Source organism: Scyliorhinus canicula, chromosome 4 (assembly GCF_902713615.1).
Source record: "Scyliorhinus canicula chromosome 4, sScyCan1.1, whole genome shotgun sequence".
NCBI lineage: Eukaryota > Metazoa > Chordata > Chondrichthyes > Carcharhiniformes > Scyliorhinidae > Scyliorhinus > Scyliorhinus canicula.
In genome coordinates, this window is record NC_052149.1 from 197,478,909 (window position 1) to 197,506,694 (window position 27,786).

A 27,786-nucleotide genomic window follows, 5' to 3' on the forward strand; every position below is an offset into this window, starting at 1 on the left:
ACTAGGACCTAAATACAAAAAATGTTAATACATGAAACATAAAAGTATCAAAGAAATTAGCACTGTATTTCAGATTTTCTGATTTATAATGATTCACAATGTCAGTAAATTACTCACATATCATTGATTTTTATATTGGTTGTATATCAGCTTGATGCACAGATTCTTTTTCCGACGACTTAAAAAAACAATCTTTTTTCGGTTCTTTGGGTTTGAGTGCCTCAAGTTTTTGAAGATTATATCCGGACTTGAGTACTGTACTTGGATCTCTTTAATAATGGTGACTGTTTTCCCTGTGCTGCCCTCCTTTTGCAACACTCCCTCAGGATAACAGCTCATAAGTACTTGTCTTGCATGAGAGCAGACAGAGCGGCACCAATAAATCTTTGCTCGACAGCAGGGAGAGGTTCAGAATAGATCCAGTCTAGTACATTGTTTACACATCTTTTATAAGTAGCCCTCCATTAAGCCCCACAAAGAAAGTTTGGGATTTCCGTGCCCCAGACTCCAACCCTTCCCTCCAGTAAGAATGAAGCCTTGTAAGCTCTTGAAACCATCTACCTTTGACTTGTCATGACTGTTCTTTTATACAGGCCTCCTACCAGCCAAAGTCCACTACCGGGGCAGCTGACCTCTAACATTAAAATGAGACCCAGGAGCTTAAATCACCTGGGTCTTTATGTTGGCAATGTCAGGAAGTGCTCATCCCGCTTTTCATTAAAATCAGGACTATAAAATTTAACTGCTCAAGGACTTGGTATTTTGGCATCAACAGTTGACACTGAATTTATCCTGGGACTTAAAAGTTTTCAATACTTTTTCTTCTGATGTTTGCAACATTATCAGCTGGAGCTGAAGTGGAATATAAACACGAGCATGGCCTGGTCGAGTTAAATGGCCTGTTTCGGTGCATGTATATTCTGGGCAACATCAGAGGACTTAAATAAAAACAAAAAGTGCTGGGAAAGTGCAGATCGTTTGGCAGGATCTGGGGAGAGAGAAACAAAGTTAACGTTTCAAGTCCAAAGTGACTCTTCAATCAAGAGGACTGTTAAAACTACTATTTATTGCACAGGTGAATTCAAGAGAAATGCAATTTCAGGCCCTCCACCAATTAAGAACTGGGTGATGTTGCACTGAAAATAGTGGCTGATAGGTCTCTTTGAAGGGTTTCCCTATTTAGGGGATCCTTGGGGATGGGCAAGTTGGTTCTCCAGTACTTTGGGGAAGGAAGAACACCTAGAAATTCTGGGGGTGGGGGCTGCTTTGTGATGCAGGGGATGGGTGGAGGGAGGCTGATTTGCTGTGCAGGCAGTGCGTGGCCAGCCGTGGGACTTCACTATTGGGTCGCCCTCTCAAACTGGCGGTCCGAGAATCCCTCGTATTCCTCACCATGCGTAAATTTGTATGACATGGAATACAGAATTGCTTCGTGCTTTGCCCTGCGAGAGAAATGGGGGTGAATTCTTCATTTGTGAGACTAGGGGCTGGATTGTCTGATTTTTGAGACTAAGTGCCGACGCCAGCATGCGAACCGTGGAGTTTTATGATGGAAGAAACGGTGCAACAGCTGCACCATTCGTCGTGCCTGGGCGCAGGTGGCAGAGGTGGTCAGCGCCATGGGTAACATCGCCCGGACTGGCATACAGTGCCTCAAGAAACTTCACAACCTCCTCAGGGCAGCCAGGGTGAGTTGGTTCCTCCATGCCCCTGGCACTAACACCGCTCCCCCCCCCCCCACACCCCAGCTCCTCTCACTCCAGGGGGACGGCTGAACCCCCACCCTGCCCCATATGCCAGTGCTCACGCCAACCGCTACGGCCACGTGCCACGGCCACTGAGGCCACCAACTACCCAACCCCTGGACTGCATGTGACGGAAAGTTTAACGGTTCTGCTGTTTGTGTTTCCCCACAACCCCAGGAGAAGGCTGCGCAAAATCGCCAGGAGTGTGTGAAGGCCGGAGGGGGACCACCAGAACTGCGGCCCCTCGCCATGCCCGAGCAAAGGGCACTGGACATGGTTGGCGGCCTGGAAGAAAGGGAGGTCACCGAGGTGGAGTTCGGCGGCGGGCGAGGAAGTGAGACCCTGTTTAGTTGCGAATTCCCCTGACACACATGTGGTCCCACACTCCCCTCACCCCTCATCGGAGGACACCGACTTTCCATCACAGCTGTCTCCTACACCCTCCACCATCTCAGAGACTATCACCTCGGTTGGGCACATTAGTGAAGAGGCTCCTGGGACACTATCTGGTGCACATCAGACATTGCATCTGGTACAGCAAGTGGAGATAGGAGCAGCCGAGCGGTCCAGACGGTCAGAGGGCTGGCTAGCCCCAGGAACCAGCTGCCATCCGGACAGGTCCCAGGCTCCTGGAGCATCCAATCCAAGCCACAGTACAGATGCAATCAGGGACCAAGGGAAAACAAGACAAGCACCTGCAGGAGTCCTAACTCCTCCCTCTCTCGCTCAGCAGCCACAACGCCAGTTTCACGACTTTTGAGACCACATGTGAACCACGCCGTCGGGAACACGGCCCATCGGAGGCGGTGAATCTCGGAGGCCCCGGAGAATATGTTTGGCCCGCTAATGATATGCCCACTGTACTTTTAACATGCGCGGCGAGCGATGCATTTTGCCATTTTTGCGGTGCCGGTGTTTCCCGATTTGTCGTTAAACTGGCGCCAACCGCGAGTTGCCTCGGAAGCTATTCTGCTCTCAATCGCGTTTCGCAATTTCGGCGTCGGCAAACAGAATCCCACCCTATGTTCTCCCGCCGGAGAATAATTGCAACCGATTTACATTCCCCCTGGGAGTGCAAATCAGGAAGCAATTCCATATCCGTTGCCATGCAAATTTACGCATTGCAAGGAATACAAAGGATTCTTGAGGGAAACCCACTATTGGGCCGCCTGCTCGAAATGGCAGCCCAATAACAAAGTCCAGCCGTCAGCTACCCACATCCCCGCACCGCAAAAAAGCCCCTAAACTCCCTTGCCTCTCTGCCAAGCTGCCCTCCACTGCCTGATTGCCTGTGTGCTCCTCCTTCCCCCAAGTAAGGAGATGACCCGACCCGCCCCTCCACCAGGGACCCTAATGAGGGAGACCCCCCCCCAGAGATCCACTTAATAGGCAGGCTTCCCCCAAGGGACTCCCTTACTCCCTTAATAGGGAGGCCTCCCCAGGCACACCATGAATGGGAGACCCCCCTCTAACTAATGGAACCCCCCCCACAGGGACCCCCTAACTAAAGGGACCCCACATAGTGACGCCTGATTGAAGGTATCCCTCCCCACAGACCCACCACCCCTTCCCTGAGAAGAGACCCCTGTCTGGAAGCTAGAGGGCAGTCCAGACAGGGGAAGTGAAAACAATTACAGCTGTAACACTTACCTGAAGGCTCCACGTGTCCATTCATCAAAGGAAAACAACTGGTGACCTGTGTTTCAATCCAGTAGCTGCAAGTCATTCATACCTTTCTAGTAGTGGGCTGTGATTGACAGCTTCCACAAACCTGCTGCAGCCTTGATTTATTCATCTCCCTTCATTGATAACTGCCTCTAAGAAGTGAAATCTCAATGTTTACAAATATCAACCACATCAAAGAGTAGTAAGTGCGTTGCAATCAAACGCTTGAGAGATTGGGCTGCACTGAGTGATAGGATTGCATTGACTCATTGAGACCCATTTGCTTTCATTTGCATTCTCCTGCTGGAGCGCGGTCGTGAAACTCGAGGCAGCGAGGGGCAGAGTATCACATTCACATCGGTGCCCAGCGCTAATCCTGATTTTCCCCCAACTACCGATTCTCCGTCCCATCGGGAATCACATTTTGGCCGTTGCGGGATGGAGAATCCAGCCCATAGTCTCCCAAACGGTGAATCCCGGCCGTTGTCTAAGATGCCTTGGTGAGTTTCTACAGTGCATCTTGTGGATTGCAACAATTCAATGTGTGATTAAAACAAGATTAAATGAGATTAAAAGTTTCACTGTAATTAATTGCAAGTACTTTTTTAATATCTTAATACTGTTTTTCAATTCATTCTTGCACTTCAATCTAAATCACTCAATTCAGCGATCTATAGAGCAATCCCATTAAATATATTGGAAACTTTGTTTTCCAGAAAGCTCATCCAAAAACATCAAGGTGCCAGCTACCTCCCGACAAGTAACAACTAGATAAGTGTTTTCAGGAGATGGATCTATACAGTCAAACAAATCACGGAAGCTGACTTCAAAAAACTGAAATTGGACCAGAACTGAATTTCAAATGCGCACCCCTAATTATAATGTACTTAAGTCTAAACTGATGTTGCCAGTAGCATGTCTGTGCAAGATCAAAAGGTGATTTGAGTCGCATGCAGCACTTAAAAGCATTGTACAAAAGAAGCAAAGAGAAATTGTACATTTAATGTTTTCTCATTAAAAGTAGAAAAAAGCAGTAGATCCTGAAGGAGATAGCTGAATAAGCTGTGCCGTGTACATCAAAAGGAACTCGGATTTTAATCAGGCCCCAAAAGTGTTTTGCTCTGAAACTGTAATCATCTATTAGATTTTTGATATGGCCTGTGTGTGTAGGCATGTAGGAAAGAAAAATAGAAAGAAACGATTGCATTTATATCACACCTTTCACCACAACAGGATGTCCCAAGGGCTTTACAGCTCATGAAATATTTTTGACATCGAGGCAATGTTGCAGGAAATGCACAGCCTGTTTCTACTCAGCAATGTGATAATGACCTAAAATCTGGTTTGTGATGTCGATTTGGGGATAAATATTGGCCAGGACACCAGGGGTACCGCCTTGGCTCTTCTTGGAGACGGGGTCGAAGGATATCATGTCCACCTAAGTGTACAGACTGGGCCTCGGATGAAAAAAAACACCTCCAACAGTGCAGTGTTCTCTCCATACAGCACTGGAGCAGCAGTCCTATATACATCTGTTATATATATATACTGTATATATATATATATATGTGTGTACCAGCCACTCCCTCAATAAGAGTGCACCGATCCACAGTCGCATCTGAGCGAGAATTTCATTTTCCTCAGGCTACGGTACCCCAGTATCATCTTGCTGGGGTGCATGTGCTGCCAGCTACTTCTGGTAAAGTTAACATGGCACACCCTATTGAGATGGGCGCCTGAACCAGCATGCACCAGGAGGCTGTATGGAGTATTAACCTGACATCACATTGCCCAATTGGCCGATGTGAAGTTGGGATACTGCGTTTCAAGCATGAAGGTCCAGGCGATACTGCAAACAGTAAGTGCATACCTGTAAGATTTGCGTTCCTTAAGCTGTAGGCATCTAAATTGCAAGGAAGGTAATGAAAACTTCATGTAAGTGTCTGGAAGTACTCTGAAAAGTTTTTGAAGGTGCTGTGGCAATTTTGTGGATTAGTCAGAGAGAGTTGTTCTATCTCACAAAGATGACAGAGGAGGGGGGCAACACGGTGGCACAGTGGTTAGCACTGCTGTCTCTCATTGCCAGGGAACCACGTTCAATTCCAGCCTTGGGTGGCTGTGGAGTATTCACATTCTTCCATGTTGTTTGGGTTTCCTCCGCGTTCTCCGGTTTCCGCCTGCAGTCCAAAGATGTGCAGGTTAGGCAGATTGGTCATGATCAGTGAGCCAGGTTAAGGGACTGGGGCGGAGGAATGGGATGAGGCAGAGTGCTTTTTCGTAGGGTTGAGGCAGACTTGATGGGCCAAATGGCCTCTGTCATAATATCCACTCATGTATATAATGAAGTGCAGACAGGCAGTGATTGACACACAGGATGACCAGTAAGCACACAACACAGTGCAGCCAATCACCAAGCAGGACACTACCACTATAAAGCCAGAGGGCACTAGGTTTCCTGCCCTCTCTGGACCCAGCCACTGAGACAGTCAGAGTCCACGAGTAGCCAGTGCAAGCACCATCCGGTAGCTAGTAAGTCTGGTCAGGCTAGTACCAGGTCTCCAGTCAGTTCAGTATAGTGTCGACCCACAGCTGAGCATGTATATTAGTTATGTCGTTGAATAAAAACGTGTTGGATCTTCTCCAGTGTTCGAAGTCTGTCTCTCGCCACACTGCATCAAGTGCAGTCCACGTCGAACGAACCTGCCTAACACATCAGCCTCCTTCTGCACTGTAGGGATTATATGGAGTAGATGACCTGTCCGTCCAAAAGCTGTAACAGGTATGGATGGGGGCGGCCGTGACAGTCCCTCTGAGTTTGCAACACGAGCAGAGGTCTATGGAAAGCTGAGAGATGCACAGTCCCAAGTTTGAGCCAGATTCCTGCAAGCTCCCTGGACAATGACTGGATGCTCCCTTGTGTGTCACCTTTTCGCCAGAGAAAAAGGGAAGAATATCAGTGTTTGTGTAGCATTGTATTTTGGGGGATGTGACTGCCATAGCTGAATGACAGGAGACATGTGGAAGCAAGGAGAGGTAGGTATGAGATTGGCAATATTTGTAGGTGTGTGATGGTGTGTTGGAGTATTTGGATGTTAGGTATGAGCACTGAATGCCAGAGCATGCTGCTGCATAGGTAATGGGATATGGTGCATTCATTAGCACGAAAGGCTAGTGCAGGGGTGTGTAGGAGATGTCATGTGAAGTTGCATTCACCAACCTTGACTACTGGTGCAAGTTTGTGGGACTACTTATTGCACTGCTGTCAGATGATCTCCAGATCGGAAGTGCAGGGGCCCATATCCACAGCTAAAGCTGCGTGAATCACTCTGGGACCCTGCTAGCCACCTGCAGGTGAGTGAATCGGAAACGTTTTTTTAAAAATCGGAAACTTGGCAGAGATACACCAGCGTTTTTACTCCGGCATGGGGACAAAGCCCCATTTTGGGAGAATCTAGCCCTTTATGTTTGATTCTTAAATGATCCCTCAAGGGCAATTTGGGACGGGCAGTAAATTTTGGATGAGCCAGTGAAAGAATAAAAAAGTTACAGAATCATTCAACAAACCAACCAATCTAATAACTGTGGTAACGATACCGTAAGGTTTCTACTCAATTAATAAAGAACCAGACTTTCTAAAAAATGAACACTTTATTGCAGTTTCAAATTACTTCAGAGAAATTAATATTTTTGAAAATATTACAGAAGAAATTTTGAAGATAAATATAATATTTTTAAAGGATTTCCAATGTGTTCGGAGATATATATAATATATATATATGACCCTTACCAAAGTCTAAGTGATATAACATAAAACCAGACTGCAGCTTGTGACATGCATCGATATGAGCACTCAGGTATATAAACATAATCTAGCATGTGTATAGTAGGAGGAAATACATTTAAAAATGAAATGGAAACAAAATTATGTGGTACTGCAGATATCTTTTCGCAAAAATGTTGAGTTACATTCATTGCAAGCAATCCAGAAACCAAGTGGAGTGCACAGAAACATGCTGCTGAATGGTACATGCATGGGCACGCATTGACTCAAATCCAAGTATACAATGTCGCACAAGCACACATGCGATACACACACAATTTAGATATGCACAGCACTTACACACTATTGGGAACAGACACACATATGCTCATGCATACAAACACTAACATGAACTCGTGTTCTATTGTTTCCGACCTGCAAACTTCACCTATAGGCTAGCTGTAGCTTCAAACTAGACTCCACCACTGCCCTGCTCGTCCCCCCAAATGCAACCTCGAGTGACAAATGAGAAAAGTAACGCTGCAATTTCAATCCTAATCCTGAAAATGTACAAATCAGCAAGCAATGTGACATTATAGTGAGGAAATGACATGCTATAGAATATAAACATTCAAATTGAGAAAAATATGAATCACAGAATTCAGAGTTCCTGAAAGGTTCTTGCAATGATCTACTGGCTGCTTTTCACAGTCATTTTACTTGCTCTTTTGCAGAGTGGCACCTCGGACTGAAATTTAAAATAAAATTATATTATTTAACTTATAATGCATTCAACAATGAATCACTAAAATATGCAGTGAGATTGATTACCATTGCAAGAATTAAAATTATATAAATATTGGGTGTTTTACATACTTTTCCGTATCCTAGGGCGTGGAACCTAAAACCCAAAAAAATGAGTTAGACTTTGGTATTCTTATTCAATATCTATAAGAAATGTGACAACTTTCATGCACATTACAATTGAATCATATGAAAGAAACAGACTAGATCTGACCAACAAGACTGTTGCCAATTACCCAGAAATTTCTTTCAAGGCTGGTGGTGTAGGCTGTGCCTTGATTTATCTAAAATCTTTACATCTGAAGTGACTCTTTGGTAGAGTGCAGATTCTCCAAGACCCACAATAAATTCAATGGGCGGGATTCACCGCATTCGGCGAATTGGCCCGACGCCAACGCCGAGAACATTGTGAACCACTCTGGTGTCGGGCCAATCAGAAGTTGCGGAATTCTCTGCACTTCCGGTGGCTAGGCCAGCGGCGGATGGGTTGGCGCCGCGCCAGTTGGCGCTGAAGGGACTACGCGAGTTAGCGCATGCGCAGACCGGCTGGTGTATTGTGGCGCATGCGCAGGGGGGCGTCTTCTCCGCGCCGCCATGGCGGAGCCCTACAGGGGCTGGCGTGGAAGGAAGGAGTGCCCCCACGGCACAGGCCCACCCACAGATCGGTGGGCCCCGAACACAGGCCAGGCTACCGTGCCCCCCCCCCCTCCCGGGGCCGGATCCTCCGCGGCCCAGCCGAGGACCACACTAGCCAGCCTACCAGCCAGGTCCCGCCGTGTGAGACCATGTCCAATCCACGCCAGTGGGACTGGCCAGAAACCGATGGCCGCTCGGCCCATCGGGGCCCGGAGAATTGCCGGGGGGGGGGGGGCCGCTGCCAATGGCCCCCAACCTGCGTGGTGTGATCCCCGCCCGAAAACCGGTGCAGGAGAATACGGCAGCCAGCGTCGGAGCGGCGAGGTGGGATTCGCGCCGCCCCCCCCCCCCCCCCCCCAGGGATTCTCCGACCCGGTGGGGGGGATCAGAGAATCCCGTCCAATAGGTTTCGCACCAAGGCACCCTCAGTCATTACTCTGTCAGCCTCTGCACAAAGTAACTCCTCATGGTCTGTGATTTCCGTCTCCCACTCATCTCTCCTCCAATTTCACAGCCCTCCTGTTCTCTTAATTCCCCTCCCCTACCCACTCTACATCAACTTTCACAGACACCCCTTGAACTTGTCTTTGCTTGTGGCAACACTCCTCTCATTCTGTCAGTCAATGTGGGTATCTCTGACCACTTCCTTGCATCCCTCGTGATTTACAACCCCAACCCTCTTTGGGCCTCATGTCATTCTGCATCCACTGATAAAAAACTCTCCCGCACATCACTTACAACCGCTACTTCAAATTTGCAACTACCTCCCCTTTATTTCTATTTTGCCACAAAATGTCTACAGCTATCACTCTCCTTATATATTCATTCTACTTTTCATGCTCCGAGCCCTGTAAAACACTCACTCTCTCTTACACTGGCCATTGCCCCATCTTAATTTCCTCAGGTGCCAGGGATGCACATTGAACTGTATCGGGGGCACAACTGGCTTAACTATCCATTACTAGATTTGGCTGGACCACATAAAGTACTAGAAAGCTATATTTTATTCTTTCATGGGACGTGGGTGTTGCTGGCTGGGCCACCATTTTTATTTTCTGTGAGAATCATAGAATGTACAGTGCAGAAGGAGGCCATTTGGCCCATCAGGTCTGCACCGGCCCTTGGAAAGAGCACCCTACTGAAGCCCACACCTCCACCATATCCCCATAATCCCACCTAACCTTTTTTTGGACACGAAGGGCAATTTATCATGGCCATTCCACCTAACCTGCACATCTTTGGACTGTGGGAGTAAACCGGAGCACCCGGAGGAAACCCACACAGACACGGGAGAACGTACAGACTCCGCACAGACAGTGACCCAAGCCGGGAATCTTGGAGGTGTGAAGCAACCTTGCTAACCACTGTGCTGCCGAGAAGTTGGTGATGAACAGCCTTCCTAAACCACTGCAGTCCAATTGGTGTAGGTACACCCATAGTGTTTTTAGAGAGGGAGTTCCAGGATTTTGACCCAGCAACAGTGAAGGAATGGCGATATGGTTCCATTTTGCAGGAGATTATGCATCTACTACCCTTGTCCTTCTAAGTGTAAATTTCACAGGTTTTCAAGGATGCTATTGAAGGAGCCTTGGTGAGCTGCTGCAGTGCATCTTAGAATAGAATCAGAGAATCCCGGCAGTGAAGCAGGAATCCATTCGACCCTTTGAGTCTGCACTGACCCTCTGAAAGAGCATATTATCTAGACACATGCCCTCCCCAACCTATCCCTGTAACCCAGTAACCCCACCTAACCTTTCAGACGCTATAAGGGGCAAATTATCAGGGCCAATCCACCTAGCCTGTACATCTTTGGACTGTGGGAACAAACGAGAGCACCCGAAGGAGATCCACGCAGACACGGGTAGAATGTACAAACTCCATAGAGGCAGCCACCCAAGGCTGGAATTGAACCCAGTCCCTGGCGCTATGAGGCAGCAGTGCTAACCACTGTGCCACCGTGTTGCCCCAAAAGTGATCATTATACAATTGAATTCCATATTAAGTTTCATAGAGTCCCTATAGTGCAGGAGGCCATTCGGCCCACTGAGTCTTCACCAACTTTTGGAAAGAGCACTTTACCTAGGTCCACTCCCTTGCCCATTACTTCAACCCTGTTATCCCATCTAACCCCACCTGACCTTTGGACACTGAGGAACAATTTAGAATGGCCAAGCCACGTAACCTGTACATCTTTGGACTATGGGAGGAAACAGGAGAAACCAGAAGAAACCCTCGCAGACATGGGGAGAATGCACAAATTCACACAGACAGTCACCCAAGGCCAGAATCGAACCCAATCCCTGGCACTGCAAGGCAGCAGTGCTGACCACTGTGCCATCGTGAAAACGATATCTCGTAGATGGTACACAATGTTGCCACTGTGCATCAGTGGTGAAGATGGTGGATGGGGGCTGCTTTGTACTGGCTGGTGCTAAGCTTCTTCACTGTTGTTGGAGCTGAATTCATCTAGGAAAGTGTGAGTATTCCATCACACTCCTGATTTGTGCCTTGTAGGTGACGGCCATGACTTTGGGAGTCAGGGGTTGCGTTAGTCTCCACAGGATTCCCAGCCTTCGACCTGCTCTTGTAACCACAGAATTGTTTTTCTATTCATTCATGGGATGACTAGGCCAGCATTTGTCACCCATCATTAATTGCCATTGGTAAGGAGATAGTAAGCTGCCTTCTTGAACTGCTGCAGTGCATGTGGTGTAGGTACACCCAGCGTGCTGCTAGGGAGGGAGTTCCTGGATTTTGGCTCATTGACAGTGAAGTAACGACAACATAATTCCAAATCAGGATGGTGAGTGGCTTGGAGGGGAACTTCCAGGTGATGGTTTCCCATGTCCCTGCTGCCCTTGTCCTTCTAAATGATAGCGGTCAGTGGTTTGGAAGGTGCTGCCTAAGGAGCCTTGGTGAGTATATCAGTGGCAGGGTTGGTTCTGAAGTGAGGAGAAAAGCTGGTGGGTGAAAAATATCACTGCCACACCCAGCTGGAAGCTGATTTCTCTCCCAAAGCAAGCTTTTGCCTGGAGGCTGCTGTTCAAACCCTCGGTGTTTCTACCCGAAACCAGAAGAAAATTTCCGAAAAAGAAAGGCACAGGTTGTGTGTGTTAATTATTGCTGGATTTGGCTCATAGCGTTAACATAAATGGGAGTTTGTATTGGGGTGGTATATCTCAGAGATGAGGACAGTGGAGAAATTTGGATTGGGTTAATTTAAGTGTACTCTGTATGTAGACATTACTGTAGTGAAGTGTATTTTTTCTTCTGTGTTTTATAGTTTAATAATCATTTGTCTTTTGAATGATAACAAAGTGCGGGATTCTCCCCTAACCAGCGGGGCGAGTCGGACCAGCGCTGAGGAGTGGCATGAACCACTCCGGCGTCAGGCTGCCCGGACGATGCACAATCCTCCGCACCTTCAGGGGCTAGGCCGGCGCCGGCTGGGTTTGCGCCGCACCAAACGGTGCCAAAGGGCCTCCGCCAGCCGGCGCGAGTTGGCACATGTGTGGGAGAGTCAGCGTGTGCTGGCGTCATCCCAGCGCATGCGCAGGGGGGTTCTTCTCCGCGCCGGCCATGGCGGACCGTTACACCGGACAGCGCAGAGGGAAAGAGTACCCCCACGGCACAGGCCCGCCCGCGGATCTGTGGGCCCCGATTGCGGGCCAGGCCACTGTGGGCCCCCCCGAGGACTCCGCAGGCCGTCCGCAAAGCCAGGTACCGCCGGTACGGACCTGGTGTATTTTACGCTGGCGGGACCTGCCAAAAACAGGCGGCCACTCGGCCCATCACGAGCCAGAGAATCGCCAGGGGGTGGGGGGGGGCGCTACCAATGGCCCCCGACCGGCGCGCGCTATTCCCGCCCCCGCCGAAAAACCGGCGCCAGAGAACCCTGCAGCCAGCGTCAGGGCGGGATTCACGCCGCCCCCCCCGGCGAGGGGCCAGAGAATCCCGCCCAAGAAGACTGGGACTTCCTTCACTGATTTTCACCTCTTTCATCACATTATACCAAACTGCAAAAGAAAGAGTTAAGAACTGGTGTTCCAAGCGGCCCTTCAGGAGTTTGGAATAGCTTCACATTTAACATCAACAAGGTTATTACCTTAGCTGGGCTGACTCCAAAGCGAAGGATATCTTCACTGCTGATCTCCATGCCATTTCGGCTTTCTGATTGTCTCATAGCTTGTAAATAAAAGAATATGTTTGTTTAAAACCCACTATGGTGCATTTAACAGTGAATTACTTGCCTGAATTAAATCTCTGGTTGAAAACAAAGCTGATGGCATTTTAAAAATTGATGTATACTAAATCACAGGATTATTAGAGCACATAGGAGGCCTATTGATCCATTGTGTGCACCACAGTGCTCTCCAAATCAGCATAGTCCAAAATAAACACATTTGCCAGTAGTTTAAGATCAAATCCAAACATTTGTACCCACTTGTTCTTTTTTTTTAAAAATTTAGAGAACCCGATTCATTTTTCCATTTAAGGGACATTTTCTGTTAGTGTGGCCAATCCACCTACCCTGCACATCTTTGGGTTGTGGGTGTGAGACCCACACAGACACGGGGAGAATGTGCAAACTCCATACGGATAGTGTTTATGTAGTTACATTGTGTACCTTGTGTTGCCCATTAAGTATTTTTTTAATGTTATTTTCTCTTCATGGACTTAATGATCTGTTGTGCTGCTCGCAGAAAAATACTTTTCACTGTACCTCGGTACACGTGACAATAAATAAAATCCAATCCAATCCAGTGACATGGGGTCAGGATCGAACCCGGGTCCTCGGCGCCGTGAAGCCGCTGTGCTGATCACTGCGCCACCGTGCCACCCTATACCCACTAGCTCCAAGCTTGTGCTTTTGTTTTCATTTCATAAGATGCCTTGAGACATTTGAAATAAAACCACCATGTGCCAATTATCATCTTGCTACAACACTGGTTATACCTGTAAGCAGAAAGATCATTGACCTGAAGCATTAACATTGGCTCTCACTCCCCAAATACTGCCTAACCTGCTGAGCATTCCCAGCGTTTTATGTTTTTAAAAAAAATTTTTATTGGCATTTTCAACTTTAACAATATAACAGTTTGACATGTAAGGCACATGGGGCGGAATTTTCCACCAGGCCCGACGCCGTCGTGAAACCCGGAGATGTTCACGATGGCATTGGAGGCCGCTCCTGGCCCCCTATTCTCCCCCTGCCGGGGGGCTAGGAGGGCCATGCCATGAATCTCGGCCGCCGACCCTTGTCGCTGCCGTCAAGGCCCGGCGCGCCGAGAATTACGCGGCCGATGCGCCTAATGACGTCAGCCGCGCGTCACGATGGCTGATGGCTCAAACGCACGCATGCGCGGTTGCCGTCTTCCCCTCCGCTGCCCCGCAAGACGTGGCGGCTTGATCTTGGGGGGCGGCGGAGGTGAAAGAGTGCATCCCATTGAGACGCCGGCCCGACGATCGGTGGGCACCGATCGTGGGCCAGTCCCCTCCCGAGCACAGTCGTGGTGCTCACTCCCCTCTCCGCCCCCCACAAGCCATAAAACAGCTGCTGGCGCCATGTTCACACCGGCAGCGGCCGGCCGCTCGGCCCATCCGGGTCAGAGAATCGTGGGTCGCCGTGAAAAACGCGACACGCCATTTTCGGGGGGGGGGGAGAATCGCGGGGGGTGCCAGAGCGGCCCTCCCGCGATTCTCCCACCTGGCGTGAGAGCGGTGAATCGCGCCCCAGGTATTTACAAATTAGCAGCTCAAGTGTGTCTGATATTTACCAGCCAGTTCGTATACTATGTACAACGTCCCTTCCTCCCCCCTGCCCTCCCCTCTGCCCTTCCCCCCCCCCCCCCCCCCCCCCCCCCACAACCACTTTGCTTTCCCCTGTTGGAGGCATGCTCCATTTCACATGTTCTGGGCATGCCCCAGACTTGTCAGGTTCTGGACAGCCTTCTTTAAGGCGATATCAATGATTGTGGAGGTGAGGGTGGAGCCATGCCTGAGAGTGGCAGTCATTGTGGTATCGGAACAGCCAGCCCTTCATATGGGGGAGAGGGCCGATGCCCTGGCGTTTGCATCCCTAATCGCACACTGGAGAAGCCTGCTTGGCCGCCGATCGGCAACCCCACCTGTGGTGATATGCACCACTGTAAATACACAAGGGGTTAATGTAGATACACTAGGACTGAATAAACACTAAAGGGAGCACCAGAGACAGCATGACACACAGATATTCAACCAATAGGTCAGTAAGATAGGACAGGACCAATGACCAGTCAAGACACACCCAGAGGTGACACTACCACAGGGGGGCTACCCTTTAAAAGTGCAGGGCACCACATGCTCTTGCTTTTTTCCATAGACAGATCAGAGTATCACACCTACCGCATGGATTAGAGCAGACTGGTTAGTTAGATTGAGTTACTATAGATAGATTAGCAGGAGTGTCAAACCCAAGTAGGAGAATTGTTAACTGTTCAACAAATGTGTTAAACCTATCTCCAAGTCTGAACCTTCCTTTGTCAGAGTATACCTCAAGGAAGCAGCTTATGCCACATGAAGAAGCAGAACATAACACCACCTAGAGATGCAGACTGGCTGGCAGACCTGGCAGAATTTCTCCATTTGCCAATAAACACATTTGCCAGTAGTTTAAGATCAAGTGCATTTCATGTTTACAAATCAAATTTTCAAGATACATAGTTTCGGATTTGATCTGGTTGAAAAATTTCTTGATAGCTGGTGGCATTTAATTTCAAATCAATAAATCTGGAATTGAAAGCTCTCAAAAATGATGACCCCCAAATCATTAGTTTTGCGAAAACCCAGCTGGTTCATTAAAGCCCTTTAGGAAAGCCTGTAGCTGGTCTGGCTTTCATGTGACTCCAGACCCATAACAATGTGGTTGGCCCTTAACTGACCTCTAAAATGGCTGAGTGAGCCATTCAATTCAAGGATAGCTATGGATGGGAAACAAGTACCATCCCATGAAAGATTTATTTTTTTCAAAATTTCCTGTTGTCTTGGCTAGAGAAGGCTAGAAAGGGGAAGATAATAAAACAAACTGAAGAAGAACACTTTTCCATTTTTCTCAAGTTACTTAGCTATCCAGTTAAACCTCTCACATTAAGCACTGCATGTGTACTGTATACAGTTGTTTCATTGTATAGCGTTGTGTGTTGTAAAGTTTTTTTCATTCTATGCAAACTGCTCCTTACCAGAGGGCTGCAGGACCTGTTTAATGGCATGGATCACGCCATTAGTTGCCATCAGGTCAGACTCTATAACGGGAAATTTATTTACGTGGAGCACATGTCTTTTCTGAAAGAGATCACACAACATTTCTGTTTATTCACAGTATCAACCAAAGTGAAGTGACGGCAGAATTCAGTGGTAAGAAGTTGAGCACTTAACTGTTCCCACTTCGAGCTTAGGACCCTGCAGGGATTTCAATAACACAATCTGGCTGGCAGCACCACCGCTAACCAAGATTTGTTCAGTAATGTGGTACTTCAACAAACTGGGGTCACCTGACGGGAAAGGAGAAGAAAGCAAAAATGTCAACAAATTGTTAACCTCGGCCGAGGAAAATTAAGAAATGTTTATTTTAATTGGCACAGAGTCATTTGAGAAGAATTGTTCCTTCAAATTCAAAACGACGGTTCATCTATTAGCACAGCTTTTAAAAAGATAAATGTATTTGCATGAATTAAGATGACAATTGATCCTTGAATGTGAATCCATTTGTTATGAATAGGGAAGATATGTTTATCAGTGTGCGATGAATCAAAAAGACTCTGGTGAATTTCAATGGCACTGTTGAATGTTGTTATGACATTGGTGCAAATTCAAATTACATGACGTTAAAAGAAAGGAAAGAATGTTCTTTTGTTAATCTATTTTGGTATGTTCTGCAAGGTCTGGCTATACTCTGACAGCTCATTGTAAAATAGTTGTACAATTATTGCCTTCTTTAAAAGTTGTCTTTTGCTCTCAGGTGTTTTTAATAATGCATTTTCTGGATGTGGGCAGTGGTTGAAGCCTGGGATTTGTTACATCCCTAGTTGCCCAGGTGGAGGTGAAGGTGAGTCTTCTTATTGCACTGCATTGCCGTTCAGCAGGGAATTGCAGAATTTTGACCAAGAACAGCAGTATATGTTCAAATCATTATTATGCATAACTTGGAGGTGATGATGTCCTCATGCACCTATTGTCCTTGTCATTCGAGGGAGTGGAGATTGTGGGTTTTCAGAGGTGTTGCCAAAAAAATTTTGGCTGCTATATTTTCTGTAAATAGTACACACTGTCACCATCCTGTCTAACACATGCCTACTGTGGCAGCAGTGGATGTTAGGTTAATAGGTACAGTTAACCAAGTGGATTGTTTTGTCCTTAATGCATGAGAACATCCTGAAAGTTCCTGCAGCTGAATCCATCCGTGGAGCAGCGAATATCCCAGTTTATTTCTGAGCTGTTACTTGGAGGTGGTGGAAAGGCTCTGGGGTGATAAAAGCAAAAGCATTCCTAATGGAATAGCTATGACATTTGTGTCTGCTTAATGATGACTCCTGTGATGTTTGCCGTGGGAGACTGGCCAATCATTATACTGCATTCTGGATTGAGGAAGACTTGCTTCCACTCCAGTTCAATGGACTCCGAGATGGATGATAAGTCCAAAGCACATTCTGCATTCTCTGCCACATCTGGGGCAGATAGTGCACAAAGACGTGGGTAGATGAAGCGCCGAATTTTCCATTCTGTGCACAACATGCTAGCTGAGGGGAGAAAACCGGTACGCAGCTCGCAGGCTGCACAGTTGAGTTTCCTCTCAGATCATTCAGTACAGTGTGCAAAACAAATCTGGAGGCATGGCTCCTGCTGTCACGCGAGCAGGGCGGGATCAGAACCCCCACCTCCCCCATATGGGGAACCCCACCAATGGAGCTACCAGCGCGCCTATTGCCAATCATGGGGCAGTGCTAGGGGGCAGTGCCTGGCCATGTCCCTCTCCTCCATGAGGCCTATACTTACCTGAAACCCCCCCCGCCCACACTAACCCAGGCACCCTGCGCCACCCCCCCCCCCCCCCCCCCACCCCTCCAGCTGGACTCCCTTCACCTGGTTCCTGTGTTTGAAAAGCAGTTGTAAATCTCACCAGCGTGATAATTCGAAATGTGTGGGGAGGGGGCGGGACGATATGATGGGGAAACCGGCTAATTATAATTAAAGTTATTGAAATTAGATTCCCGACCTTCCTATGTGGCACCTCAGTGTGTTAGCAGCAGGGGGCAGAGAGAATCAGGAAACAAAACCTCCCCCGGTGAGGTTTTCGTTTTCCGAGTCTCGTGGGATTTTGCGCCCACGTTGCCATTTGCCCTCGCGGCGAATGTGGGCCCAACATCAAGGCGGTGCTGAGATGTTTGTGTACTCTTTCCAATGCCTAAACTTCACCTCTGCAAGCTCTTAATGAAACTTCTCAATATGTTCAGAGCTTTACCAAATAAAACTTTTCTATTTCGGTTGGTCACAAGCTAGGGTCATCTACAAGTCGGAGGTGATGTTTGACCCCTTCAGCAATGCGTTAAGGACATCTCGAAGCTGTTTCCGCTGTCCTCTTGGGAGTCTCCAAAGCAGAACTCTTGCTTTGGAAGTCAGACACACAAACTACATATCCATCCCAACAGGGCTGCTTTTCAATGATTAGCAAAAGTGTTTGGCTCTGTCAATTGTAACGGTTTATTCAGTATCTTCCTCAGGTCTGGCTGAGGTCATTTTTACTGGAGGATATTATTTCCTGCCACTTATATATGATGTGAATCATAGAGGTTTACAGCATGGAAACAGGCCATTCGGCCCAACTTGTCCATGCCGCCCGATTTTTACAACTAAGCTCGTCTCAATTGCCCACATTTGGCCCATATTCCTCGTTACCCATCTTTCCCATAAATCTGTCTAAATGCTTTTTAAAAGACAAAACATTGTACCCGCCTCTACTACTGCCTCTGGCAGCTCGCTCCAGACACTCGCCACCCTCTTGCGTGAAAAGAATTGCCCATCTGGACCCTTTTGTATCTCTCCCGTCTCACCTTAAACCGGTGCCCTCTAATTTTAGGCTCCCCTACCTTTGAGAAAAAATGTTGCGTGCGATTCTCCGATCACAGGACAGAGTGTCCGTGCCGTCATGAACACGATCGCGTTTCACGACAGCGCGAAATGGGCGCAGGCACTAACGATTCTGTCCCCCGCAGGGGGCCAGCATGGCGCTGGAGCGGTTCACGCCGCTCCAGCCTCACTTCCTGGCGCACAGTGGGAGCGGCGCCAACCCGCGCATGAGCAGTGGCGACGTGCCAACCTGAGCATGCGCTGTGGCTTTAGGGAACACACCGGCCCCGACGCAACATGGCGCAGGGGTAGTGGGGCCAGACGCGCAACAAAGAAGGCCCGGGAGGGGAGAGGCCGGCCCGCCAATTGGTGGGCCCCGATCGCGGGCCAGACCCTACCGGAGGCCCCCCCACGGACAGAGCCCCCCCCCCCCCCCCCCCCCCCCCCCCCCACAGGCCGCTCACCGACCCTTCGCGCAGAGTTCCCGCCGGCAGCGGCCAAGTGTGAATGGTGGCAGTGGAACTCTGTTTTTTCCACGCGGCTGCTCGGCCCATCCGTGCCGGTGAATCGCGCGCCGGCGTCGGGGCGGCATAGTGCAGTTGCGGCGATTCTCCGGACCTGCGCGAGACTGGGGGAATTGCACCCATTGTCTATCTACCTTATCTATGCCCCTCATTATAGAACATACAGTACAGAAGGAGACCATTCGGCCTATCAAGTCTGCACTGACACACTTAAGCCCTCACTTCCACCCTATCCCTGTAATCCAATAACCCCATCTAACCTTTTTGGTCACTAAGGACAATTTAGCATGGCCAATCCACCTAACCTGCATATCTTTGGACTGTGGGAGGAAACCGGAGCACCCGGAGGAAACCCACGCAGACACGAGGAGAACGTGCAGACTCCGCACAGACAGTGACCCAAGCGGGGAATTGAACCTGGGGCCCTGCACTGTGAAGCCACAGTGCTATCCACTTGTGCTACCGGTTTTATAGACCTCTATAAGTTCACCCCTAAGCCTCCAACGCCCCAGGGAAAATAGTCGGGAGTCTATCCAGCCTCTCCTTATAACTCAAACCATCAAGTCCCAGTACCATTCTAGTAAATGTTTTCGGCACTCTTTCTAGTTTAATAATATCCTTTCTATAATAGGGTGACCAGAACTGTACACAGTATTCAAAGTGTGGCCTTACTAATATCTTGTACAACCTCAGCCAGACATCCCAACAATGTTACTTGACACCTTTCAGCTCATGTTTCTTTTCATGTATTTAGCTAGAAGTGAACACACAATACAACAAACAATTGAAGAAACAAGGATGATTCGTCAATGCTTGAAATTTAACCAGGAAAAGCAACCATTCTTGAAAGTTATGCATCTTGGGGCTAAGTTTCTTGTCACTGTCAAACTGCCAGGGAAAAGCTCATTGCTCTGATACTTTTGAGTCAGAAATTTAACAAAACAATAATTTTAATTCCCAGTCCTCCAAATCTTGAAGGATAATGTGGTTGGGGAGGGAGGGTGTCAGTAGGGACTGTACTTTGGTCAACAGAACAGAATATAATCATACTCTCAGACACTGAGGGCCTAATTTAACTTCAAGTGATTAAGTTAACTAGCGTAACAGGCAAGAATAATAAACATTACTTTAATCAGAACCATTAAGCCAAAAACTCTGAACTTGAGCAGTAGAGAGCTCTAGTCTTGCCCAACAAAAGGCCACACTGCACAAAAGAACAGCCAGACTATAAAACAAAAAATAGATAGGAATCGTTCATTTTTACTGCAGTGTTAATTTCCAAAATTACAATGTAAATGTTTCTTAGCAAATGGTTCCTTGTTACTTAGGAATAAAAGTAAAGTCGCCAAGTGCCAAATGGCTATTTGCTACATTCCCCTATGTAGGGAGAGCCGATTGATGTGTTTTAACCTGAGGATCGTCTCACACTTCAGGCGAGGAGCAAGGTTGAGAAAGAGGGGCCTTAATGAATAATAGGAATTGAACCTGCGCTGTTGGCCTCATGAACCAGCTGTCTAGCCAACTGAGCTAAATCGGCCCATATAAATGGAAGGACATTTGGATGGAAAATCATGAATGCTCAACAAGAAATTACATATGTTCAAAGCTGCACAGTATGTTGGTGAATTTACTGGGGAGAATGTCCAAAAGCACCTGCTTCAGAAAACTTGCACATGTTAAGAGGTTTGCAAATTTCTTTCACTGCAAACAGGTAAACTAACATATTATTTGCACAATGGAATCTTCTAAACAGATTTAAATAGTGTGCCACAATATTTCAGATATATTGAAAGTGAGATGAGGATGCAGTAACTTTTACCGACTATTCTGTTCCGTTCTCTGTTAGGTAGAGCTAGGATAGCTTCATTGGTTGGTGCAAAGATTGTGAATGTGCCGGGCCTGTTGAGCGTTTCAGTCAGTCCTGCTGTCTGGATGGCTCCCACTAACATACTGAAACAGTCAAAAAGCAAAGGATTCTAATTATCAGATTAATTTTCTAAATTATTAATTTAATTCACTATTGGGATCAGCAACAATGAACACAAACTTTTTAAGTTTTAAGTGTTTCCTTTCCACCTTTTCTCCTCTCTATGTCATACGTGACCTCAATTGGACCCCACCTGGATGCCAGCCTGGTGCTGCCACAGTGCCGAGGCGGCATTGGCGGGGCACTGCCCAGGTGCTAAGCTAGCAGTGCCAAGCTGGCATTTCCCCCATGCTGCAGATTGGGCCCGGTTTGTGCCCTGAGCGGGTGAGTACCCCATTATACACGAGTTGGAGCTTTGGGCAAGTCGGGGCGTTGAGAGTTTGGGATGCCATTTAAAAATGTTGTCCAGTTCTCCTTCTCCACTGAGGGGTTCCGGTGAACAGAACACCTCAGTGCAGAAAATGGGACTAAGTGCGGCCTCATTGGGGCATTCCCCACTGAGGCCCCGTACCTACCCAAATGGGCGTTCAATAGCATGGTGTTTCTCAGCGCTCCGAGCGCCGGGAAACACCCCTCTAAATACACTCGCTACGAAACTCGGTTCCCATTAGGGCGAGATTGCACCCCAAGAATGTTTGCTGGAATAGCTCACTCCATTATTTTCCATCCTTTAACAATCGCGTGGCTCAGATGAGTAATGTACTATCCTAGAATTATGGTTGGGCATCCTACTACTTGGTGCCCAGGATATTTGTGCTTTATGGACTGTATCACCACAGGATTCCTTAAACACCTTATTGTATTTTTAATTAATAATTTTATTCTGTATGATTACTTAAGCCCTGGATACTCGCGCACTGCAATTGGAAATAAACATTCACTTTTATCTTACTCCATACCTGAAACGATCATCAGCTTTCAGAATGTCCATAATAGTTCCGACTGGAGGAGTTATTATTTTGTCCATTATCATCATTGAACCATATCTGCCTCTTCTGTCGTGTGCAGCAATACATGAGTTTTCAACACATAAAGCCTTGAAGAGAACAGAGAATTTGAAGGTCGAAAAGACATTTCTTAATCCAAACATTGCACCTTAGGCTTCAGCTCCTACACTTCCAATGTCCTATCTTGAACATATGGTTATCATTAAATCATAATGAACATTGGATCATTACCAGTCATTGCATTGGGAGAAAGGGTTCTGATTTCCATTCTAAAGGTGACTTAAAACAATTTTATTTCTGGGTCTTTCATTCCATGATTTGTCTGCAAGCTCTGGTGATGTACATATATGTTACGCTCTGTGAGAAGTTGTTGGGTTGGCAGGTTAGTGGTACCAGTTCATGCCGATGAGTGCACTACTGCAATATTCTCCATATCATCAAGTTCAATGATTCACATATAAGGCTATTTGGAAACCCCAAATAATGAGCTGACATTATTGTACACAAATGCATTTAACATGTAATGATTTTTAAAAATCTTTATATAGATATGCCCACCTCTGTTTGTATATAAATGTCAAGCCAAACAATAAACACGAGGGGCGGGATTCTCTATCCCGCCGCACCAGATTTCTGGTGTGCAGCGCCCCCGGGATGCTCCGTCTCGTCAGCTGGCCAATGGGGTTTCCCCACTGTGGGCAGCCCCATGCCATTGAGAAATCCCTGGGCTGTCAGCGCCAGCAGTGAATCTAGCCCCAGATACGTCATGCTGTTATTTGTTCAATCAAAACCAACTTCATATCCAATCAAATGAGTCACATTTTAGTATCAGTTTCAAATTGTTTCTGGCATTTACAGGAAATTCTTAACCACCCACCAGGCTCAATATCTGTCCATGATACAAGTGCCTGCAGTTATTGTTCTTCTTCACAGTAATGTATATAAGAATTCAAAATACTGAAAATACACATACATTACGGTATACAAAGACTCTCAGTTTTTTGCCACTCAGGGTTTCAAGCTGCTGCCCATGGTACAGATATTTGGAGGAGAGCTGATCTTTCACAATGTGGCTGAGCAGCAGGTTCCTCACATCTTCATTTATAACTGTTGGAATCTCTGTATAAAACATAGCAGAGCACTCTCAGAAGAATGTATTTCACTTCAAATAATATTCATGTTGAGCCTGTTTGAGAAGCTGACCTTTTCCCCGTGCAACTAATTAAAAAAGAAATAAAGGCTTTCTTCACTATCCTGCATTCTTTGCACATTAGAGGAGAGGGTTTCAGGCACAAAACTACACAGATATGGAATGCTATTGTTAAAGTTTAAAATGTCAAAGAATCTGTTGGGCTAAGAAATAAGTGGTGCAAATAGAATCCTTGTTGAACAGAAACAGACAGAGCTGCTGAAACAAGGCAGTACAATAACAACCTAAGAACAATTCTTCTTGCATTGAGCAATATCTCGAGAGTCTAAAATACTAAGGTACTTCAACAAATGCTATATTATTACTAATCATTAAAGTGGTCAATAGGTTATGCCCCCACTAGGAGCTGAACCCCGGTTAAATATACACACTGACCACAAAAGAGGTTCCTTCTAGCCATTAGGCTAATCCAGGATTGACAAAAGTACTTTTATTCTTTGTGCCTTTTGCCAAATGTTTATCAAACAGAGGAATCCAATTGGATTGCATTCACACCGTAACTGTTATGCTGCAGTTTCTGCACTACAGCTGCAATGTTAGCTGTGGTCATCTGGTATTACATGGAATTTAACAGCCTGCAGTGACTTCAGATCATTTACTGCCCTGATTACACTCATGCTTTGACTTCTACCATCTTGGCAAGTACGTTATTTGTGAAGCTGGAACAGCCACGTGTTGCAGGTGGGAAGTCTATTTTGATATATAAATCAGGACCCATTGGCATATATATTGCACCAATTTCAATGTTGGCGCATATATTGGATAAGTACTTGCTGCTCATGTTCTGCCCATTTATTGAGCGAATTAACCTGGAAGGAGATATGAACCAGCAGTCCTGAAAAGGACCTTGAGGCCATTCAACCATTAGCCTGAAAATATGTTTAATTTTAAAACATTTTCAGGGGTCATTCATTTTCTTTCTGGCCCACAGAAATACTTCACACTGGGCATGAGCTCTCCCCACCCCCATTAAGGAAACACCCTCCTCCTCCTCATGGGACTCAGCTGATCACACCTCATTGTCAGGAAAAGAAGCAGCCAAACAGATTCACGTAAATGAGGCCCAGACCTTTTTGATTTGTCCTCAGGGTGTGGCCATCACTACCAAGACCAGCATTTAGTGTCTCTCCCTAATTTTGAAGCATAATTGGATCAGCATATGTTCTGCCCATTATAATCAATCCATTTATTGAGGGAAGTAACCAGCAACCTTGAAAGGGACCACTGCTACCACTGTTGCGGATGGTGGAAGGAGTGAAAATGTAAGGTGGTGGATGTGGTGCTTTATAGGTGGTGGACAGGCTTTGTGGAGTCAGGAGGCAGGTTACTCGCTGCAGAATTCACAGCCTGCTCTTACAGCCACAGAATTTACATGGTTGTTTCAGTTCAGTTACTCATCAGTGGTAACCCCCAGGATGTTGGTCGTGGGTATTCAGCCTGGTAATGCCATTGAATGCTATGGGGAGATGGTTAGATTCTCTCTTGTTGGAGATGGTACTCAAGGTGTGAATGTTACTTGCCACTTATCAGCCTTCACACTGCTTAGACTTCTTGGGGCAATGCAGCAAGCGCAACTGTAAGCTACCTGCCAATGGCACGTTTTGTGTCAAATTTTATTTTCAGTCCCAGTGTGAGCCCAGCTGAATCTGATGTCAGCAGCTGGTACCAGAGCAAGGTGGTATAGGACCCCTTGGTAGCCTCATTCTGCTTCATTCCAGGATCAGTTCGAATCCTGCCACCTAATGTACTAACCAGAAGATTGACAAAGTTCAAGCTTCCTTGCACTAATGTGAAACATAGGCCGGGATTCTCCGTTCTCGTGTCTAAGTGCTCGGGACTGGTCCCCACTGGCTCGAGGAGCAGCCCCAAAGTGCTATTCTATGGCACCTTGAAATAAATTTGTTGGAAATCGGGTTTTGTGACACAGTGGTTAGCATAGCTGCCTCACAGCGCCAGGGACCCTGGTTCAATTCCGGCCTCTATCCGTGTGGAGTTTGTATGTTCTCTCCATGTCTGCTTGGGTTTCCTCCGGGTGCTCCGGTTTCCTCCCACAGTCCAAAGATGTGCAGGTTAGGTGGATTGGTCATGCTAAATTGCTCTTTATTGTCCAAAAGGTTAGATGGGATTACTTTCACTTTAATATGAGAAAATGTTATTTCTTACATACTGAATTACTATTTAAAGGGTTTAGAGATGCAGATAAGAACACTTTCACTTTGTTATGAGGAATGCGTATTTATGAGATAATGAATGACTGTGAGCGGCACGGTAGCACAGTGGTTAGCACTGTTGCTTTACAGCTCCAGGGTCCCAGGTTCAATTCCCGCCTTGGGTCACTGTCTGTGTGGAGTCTGCACGCTCTCCCTGTGTCTGCCTGGGTTTCCTCCGGGTGCTCAGGTTTCCTCCCACAAGCCCCAAAAGACGTGCTGTGAGGTGAATTGGACATTCTGAATTCTTCCGCTGCCTCCCAAACAGGCGCCGGAATGTGGTGACTAGGAGATTTTCACAGTAACTTCATTGCAGTGTTAATGTAAGCCTACTTGTGACAAAAATAATGATTATTATTATTAAATACCCGTGGAGGTTGGAAATCTGAAATAAAAACACAAAATACTGGAAAAACTCAGCAGGGATGGCAAGCATCTGTGGAGAGAGAAACAGAGGGCAAGATCTCCCGGCTGGTCATGCCGACAGGGTGTGCTGGTCCTGCAGGTGGCGCACCCTCTGCCGCGGGTTTCCCGGTGGAGTAGGGTGGGCTCAATGGGAAATCCCATTGACTGCCGTGAGACCAGAAGATCCCTCCGCCAGCCAATGGCAGGCCGCTCTCACCACCGAGAAACAAATAACTTCATTGCAGTGTTAATGTGAGGCTACTTGTGATGCTAATAAAGTTTATTATTATTATTACATGCCTCGGGGAGGCCAGAGAATCTAACCCAGAGTTAGCGTTTCAAGTCCATATGATTCCTCTGACATGTATTGGGAGTAATGTAGCACATATGTAACACATGGAACTCAGCTTTTGCAAAAACTGAATAAGTAATTTAAATTCACTGATCAACCTGCAGTATTGATGAAATTGTAGTCACTGATACAGATTAGTACCAGATGGGAAATATTTGACTTTTACTTTCATTTACTTGGAGTTATCAGATTAACATGTGCTCCTGTTTATGAAATCAGTAAATGACTTCCTTACATACTATAAAACAGGGTTATTTTGATTCATAAATCAAGAACGGCACTGTCTAATTCCACTGAGCAATTTAACATTTTGTATTGCTTCTTTGAAAACCATACTTGGCTGAATGTTTCAAAAGTAAAAGGCACAGTGAATTGGATATTTTTTAGAAAGGTAGATGATGCACAGATTCCCCTTACCTGTGAATGCTATATCCTGAGGGGCAAGAAGCGTTAAAAGTTCTTTCCCTTCTAGATAGGAGGTCAGGCCAGCTTGTTTGAAGAGGTCTCCAATCTTGGTGACACCAGGCTTTTTAGTCAACTCTAGAAGCGTCTTGGCTGTAAAATAATCAAGATAAATGAATCTTTTGGAACAATGTGTAGCAGAAAGCCAACAAGATTTTTTTTGGAGTTATATGTTTAGAAAATGGAAAGGGGGGGTGGCATGGTGGCACAGTGGTTAGCACTGCTGCCTCACACCGCTAAGGATCCAGGTTTGATCCGTGTGGAGTTTGCACATTCTCCCAGTGTCTGCATGGTATTGCCCCACAACCCAAAAGATGTGCAGGGTAGGTAGATTGGCCACACTAAATTGCCCCTGAATTGAAAACATTTTTTTAAAAAGGAAAGAGTTTCTAAATCAAATGCATTATTTTCACAAGCTCCATTTGTCGACATGCTGCAGTTTATCAATTACTATAAAAACGCACAGATACAATTTTGCACATACTTATTGTTTGTGCACCTACTGAATGACTTCTTTTCATCAGGATTGAATTTGTTTCAAATACCAAGATCAAAAATGATGCTTGACCTCTGATTGTGAAGCAGTGATAGAACTGAAGTTAATAACAAAATACTGAATGATGTTGGAATCAAAATAAAATAAATGATTAGGCAGTCACATTGACTTTGCTGGATATTGCAAGCAATTTTAATTTGCGTCAGAAAATAGCCAGGTCAAATGGAAAGCTAATAATGAGTGGACAAGTAAGCATCTCAAAACAATCCGGAGTTCACAGGTCAGAAAATAAATCAGAGTAATGCGGGAAATTGTCAAAAGGTAAATGAATATAACAGAGGCTGTGAGCATCATACAAAAGACATAGCACTAAAATTATATGCCAAACTCTCATACACCTCTTTTCTTGTCTCCTCTACTGTTGCAAAATTATTGGACTGCTAAACCAACATCGAGAGATGGTTGAGCAGAAACATCCTCCAATTAATATTGAGATGTTCGAAACCATTGTTTTCAGTCCCTTCTCAAAACTCTATTCCCTTGGC

The 27,786-nt window shown here is 46.5% G+C and overlaps 1 protein-coding gene across 1 annotated transcript in view; it reads right to left on the reverse strand.

The window, feature by feature from the left end:
• Positions 1-7,039: 7,039 nt before the first annotated feature.
• Positions 7,040-27,786, reverse strand: part of tgfbi (transforming growth factor, beta-induced) — a 73,938-nt gene continuing 53,191 nt past the window's right edge. The window contains exons 9-17 of the mRNA XM_038795827.1: positions 26,701-26,838; positions 23,083-23,228; positions 22,062-22,198; positions 21,055-21,185; positions 16,024-16,139; positions 15,828-15,930; positions 12,716-12,795; positions 8,047-8,071; positions 7,040-7,918 (exon numbers count right to left, since the gene is read on the reverse strand). Coding sequence (XP_038651755.1) covers positions 7,887-7,918; positions 8,047-8,071; positions 12,716-12,795; positions 15,828-15,930; positions 16,024-16,139; positions 21,055-21,185; positions 22,062-22,198; positions 23,083-23,228; positions 26,701-26,838 — 908 coding nt within the window. The 3' untranslated portion in view covers positions 7,040-7,886. The remainder of the gene's footprint in view (positions 7,919-8,046; positions 8,072-12,715; positions 12,796-15,827; positions 15,931-16,023; positions 16,140-21,054; positions 21,186-22,061; positions 22,199-23,082; positions 23,229-26,700; positions 26,839-27,786) is intronic.